This window comes from Pyrus communis, chromosome 8 (assembly GCF_963583255.1).
Source record: "Pyrus communis chromosome 8, drPyrComm1.1, whole genome shotgun sequence".
Lineage (NCBI taxonomy): Eukaryota > Viridiplantae > Streptophyta > Magnoliopsida > Rosales > Rosaceae > Pyrus > Pyrus communis.
This window is the reverse complement of record NC_084810.1, coordinates 26137329-26142117: the sequence shown is the minus strand read 5'-3', so window position 1 is coordinate 26142117 and position 4789 is coordinate 26137329. Positions and strand designations below refer to the sequence as shown.

The window sequence follows — 4789 nt, the reverse complement described above, 5'->3', positions numbered from 1 at the left end:
AGTTTGGGTTTAGTTTCAAACAAATAAAATAAATAAATAAAAGGGTTTCTAATGGGTTCGGCTTGAAATAAAATAAATAAAAATAAAAAGATTTGGGTTGGGTTTTAAAGAGATTAACGGGCCTGAGGCCCGAGCCTTTACAGCCCAAAGGCCTAAACTAACAAGGTTTGGGTTTTAGGTTACGCTTTAAAGGGTAATGGGTTTGGGTTTCATTTGCTTGGGCTTAGGGAATTGGTTTAGGTTGGGCTCGGCGCTGGTTTGGGCTGATTCTTTGGCCCGTTTGTTATGTGGGTCGCCGGAACCAATTGAAGAAGGCCGGAATTCGGCCAGACATTAGACACACTTTAAAAGGTCATAACTTTGTCAATACTCAACGAAATCGAGTGATTCAAAAACAAAAATTGTAGGTTTCGAAGAGACGAAGAGAATGATATCTCGTAAGACGTCTAACTCGCCGTGGTTTTTCCGGAAAATGCCTCGAAAGCCGCGAAGGCCGTTGGAAATTGGGTAAGATTCAAATGAATATAACTTCTTCAATACTGAACGAAATTAAGTGAAACAAAAGGAAAGTTGTAGTCCTCAGCGAGACGAAGAGATTGATACATTTCACACCAGCCAACTCACTGTGGTTTGGCCGGAAATTGCCTCGAAAGAGGCCGTGCTCGTAGGAAAACTGAGGAAGTATCCCGGAACTGGTTCTTCTTGGTTTTGACGTCCAAAGCAAGTACAAGGGGGTTAGTTTTCAACCAGTGACGAGGGACAGACGATCAAAAGGGTTTAGAAACTTACCCTCATGACGGGAATTCGAGAAAAGGCTTCGGAGCTCATCCTCCATACCGGAACTCGGTAACTCTTTCGCCTTCGTCGGGTTTCAACGATGCAGGAAGGGAGCTCGAGGATGGTGGTGTTGTTTGTTGGTGAGAAAAGCCCTCGGAGGGGACTGAGATAGAGAGAGCCGAGAGGGGGAGATAAGGGAGAGTGAGCTGAAGGAGAAAAAGAGAGACTTTTCAGAATAAAAATAAAACAAAGGGAAAGGGCACCGGGGGACAAAACAGGGGGTGTGCCCTTGGGTTCAGCAATTAAGACCCAAAAATCAATTTTAAGAGAAAAAGATCTAACCACAAGTGAAATTTCATGAAAATACACATATTTTCCGATAAAATCGGAACGATGTTGTTACGGGAAGACTTAGTCGTCTTTGTTTGGTCATGGAGGTCTGTTTTCAATCTGCATTTACTTTTAATTTTCTTTGTGAGCCCCATTGTTGAATTTTGACTGGTGGACTTGAATGGCCGGCAGATGCGTGATTCATACTCGTATTTACTAGTCCTTTTGGTTTGGAACATTCATATATATTATATATTATATTTTGAAATCTAGAATCTCGAGTGTAGTGATAAATGTTCTTTTAACTATTTAAGTTACAAGTCCTTTGTTGATTTGGAACATTTATAAGTGCTTAGGTAAGTAGAATCATAAAATGGACGAGGGACGAGAATAGGATGAAAAGAGATTTGAGAGAGACAAGTCAACGGGCTATTACTAATTACATCAATATTGCTCCAACTTGCAACATTACAAAGAGTTGAGAGAAACAATAAGTTCTATCACAGAAAGTTTCGGTGTTATTATGTACAGAACTATTCATTATATTATTTTTTCAAAATGAAATTCTTGTATTTTGAACAATGATTAAATGTGTAATTTGAACACGATATGTGTAGGTTCGGAGAAATTATTGTGTAGGCTCGGATAAATTTTTGTTTGTGACCCTAGCGAGGTCTGAGGTCACGTCGTGGCTGATGGGTACTACGGATGGGGTAGAGGCCTTTAATTCCAGGAAACAACTTAGAAAATGACAGGCATGGAGATTAGTCAAGCCTAAATTATGGTGCACGCACATTTACTTGCAGAAATAACAGAGAACCAATGCTTTATTAAGAAATATAGCTAATCAATAAAGCTAAGTTGAAAAATTGGTGCTTTTGCAATGGCAGTGGCTCTTTCTGTGGAGATGCTTTTGTTCTCCTCACTGTTTTTGCTACCAATTTCTGTGTTTTCCCAAAATAATGGAAGAGTGGCAGTTGGGAGTTCTCGAACTGCAAGTACAGGTGCCTCCTCATCATGGCTTTCTCCAAATGGTGATTTCGCGTTTGGATTTTCTCCCCTCGGAAACAATGATCTTTTCTTGCTTTCGATATGGTATGCGAAAATCCCAGAAACCGTAGTTTGGCATGCATATGAGGATAACAACCCCGTGGTTGCACCTGGGGGATCAATTTTGAACTTGACTGCCAACGGTGGACTAGTTCTCAACAATCCTCAGGGTGGAGAGATATGGAAATCCGGAACAACCTCCGGGACTGTTGCGATCGGGGTCATGAATGACACCGGAAACTTTGTCCTTCAAGACGAAAATTCGGGGAGCTTGTGGGAGACCTTCAGCAATCCTACAGACACCGTTTTGCCTGGACAGACAATTCAGAGAAATGGGAAGCTTTCGTCTAGACAATCGAAGACTAACTACACAAGAGGGCGGTTCCAGCTGCGCTTGCAAGATGATGGAAACCTCGTGCTCAACACCGTCAACTTGCCAACAGATTTTGCCAACAACCCTTACTTCGACACGGAGACCACCGCAGGGACTGTGGAAGGTAGTGAAGGTAGACAATTGGTGTTCAACAGCTCAGGGTACATGTTTGTTCTGAGAGAAAATGGTGGAAGATTCACTCTTACAGGGCCACAGGGAGTCTCGGCGAGGGACAACTACATAAGGGCAACTCTTGATTTTGATGGGATTTTCACTTTATATTCTCACCCGAAAAATTTCACTGGAAATGCAAGCTGGAGTAATCCTCTGTGGTATACGCCGGATGACATTTGCCAAACACTTCTTGAAGACATGGGCGTTGGTGTTTGCGGATATAACAGTGTCTGTAAGCTCAAACCATATATTAGGCCAACCTGCGAATGCCCGGAAGGGTTTTCTTTTCTTGATCCGAATGATATATACCGAGGATGCAAACCCGATTTTATACAAGGCTGTGAAGAAGATGAGCTGCAAGGTCCCAGAAAAGATTTGTATGATGTCAAAGTGCTGACAAATACTGATTGGCCAACCTCAGATTATGTGCAGCTAAAGCCTTTTACCGCGGACAAGTGCAACGAGTCTTGCTTTCAAGACTGTTTGTGCGCTGTTGCTGTTTTCCGGTCTGAAACCTGCTGGAAAAAGAAGTTACCTCTCTCGAACGGGAGAGTGGATGGCGGTCTTAATTCACAGACCTTCATAAAAGTCCGAAAAGATAATGCCAGTCTGCAGCCTCCTCCAAAGCCAATTCCAGATGATAAAGAGAAGAGCCGGAACGCTGTGATACGCGTAGAATCAGCACTATTAGGTACCTCTATCTTTGTTAATTTTGTCTTAAGTTCTGCTATCTGTCTCGGTATTTTCTTCATTTTCCGGAAGAAACCTGTAAGATCTAGTACCGATATTGTTTTGGACTCGAATTTGCGCTCTTTTAGCTATGAAGAGCTACGAGAAGCTACAAATGGGTTCAATGAAGAATTAGGAAAGGGTGCTTTTGGAGTGGTTTTCAAAGGGGTGATGCAAATTGGTTCTGGTGTTGAAGTGGCGGTGAAGAAGCTAAACTATGTTATGCAAGATGTCGAGAAGGAGTTTAAAACAGAACTGAAAGTAATTGGTCAGACGCATCACAAGAATCTGGTTCGTCTTTTTGGATATTGTGACGAGGGGCAACAGAGATTACTAGTTTATGAGTTCTTGAGAAATGGCACATTGGCAAGCTTTCTTTTTTCTGATATTAAACCAAGTTGGAGACAGCGAATTGAAATCGCTTATGGCGTTGCGCAGGGGCTTTTGTACTTGCATGAAGAGTGCGGCACGCAGATTATCCATTGTGACATAAAGCCGCAGAACATACTTCTCGATGATTATTACACTGCTCGGATCTCTGATTTTGGTTTGGCAAAACGTTTGCTGATGAATCAGAGCCAGACTCATACCGCCATCCGAGGAACAAAAGGTTATGTTGCACCTGAGTGGTTCAGGAACTTGCCAATCACTACCAAAGTTGATGTGTACAGCTTTGGTGTTGTGCTGCTGGAAATCATTTGTTGTAGGAGAAGCGTTGACATGGAAGGTAACTGTGAAGAGAGAGCAATTTTAACGTACTGGGTTTATGATTGCTACGTTGAAGGAGGACTAGATGCTGTTGTAGATTGTGAAGTTGAGGCCTTGGGTGATCGAACGACACTGGAAAAGTTTGTGATGGTTGCGATTTGGTGTATTCAGGAAGATCCATCTCTTAGGCCTACTATGAAGAAGGTTGTGCAGATGCTTGAAGGAGTTGTCGAAGTGCCTGTTCCACCATGTCCATCCCCATATACCAGATAAGGTTGAACCGCCGTTATTTGTATTGCAGTGAAGGTGTATTTATTGTCAATCTGTTTGTCAATCTGTGTTTAGTTTACCAATTTTTGGTTTTGTAATGCAATGATTTAGATAAAACGGTAAATGCTTTATGTATGTAACTCTTGTTATGAATGATAAAGTTTGTTATGAAAACATTTTCGTTTGCTTAGTCTGTTGGTGCTGATGAAGTTTGTGGCTTATCCTGTACGAATTGGACTTATCGCTGCCCTCTCTACTCCCTAGTGTTCTTAGTGGAGAGGGCAGCGATTTACGATCCTTTTTATCGGCAAGTACTTGTTCAGTTTAGTTTTCAGCGGCGGTACAAACTTCAATCACATTGGTAAGAGTAGCAGACTT

General features: G+C 42.1%; 1 protein-coding gene across 1 annotated transcript; it reads left to right on the top strand.

Moving 5' to 3' along the window:
- The first annotated feature begins 1990 nt into the window (after window positions 1–1990).
- On the top strand, window positions 1991–4585 carry LOC137742136 (G-type lectin S-receptor-like serine/threonine-protein kinase LECRK4). Its single transcript, XM_068481897.1, has one exon. The coding sequence runs from the start codon at window positions 1991–1993 to the stop codon at window positions 4412–4414; it is 2424 nt and encodes an 807-aa protein (XP_068337998.1). The 3' UTR covers window positions 4415–4585.
- The last annotated feature ends 204 nt before the right edge of the window (window positions 4586–4789 follow it).

Excerpts from the sequence above, each read along its gene's own strand:
- LOC137742136 (XM_068481897.1), top strand. The coding sequence starts at position 1,991 with ATGGCAGTGGCTCTTTCTGTGGAGATGCTTTTGTTCTCCTCACTGTTT.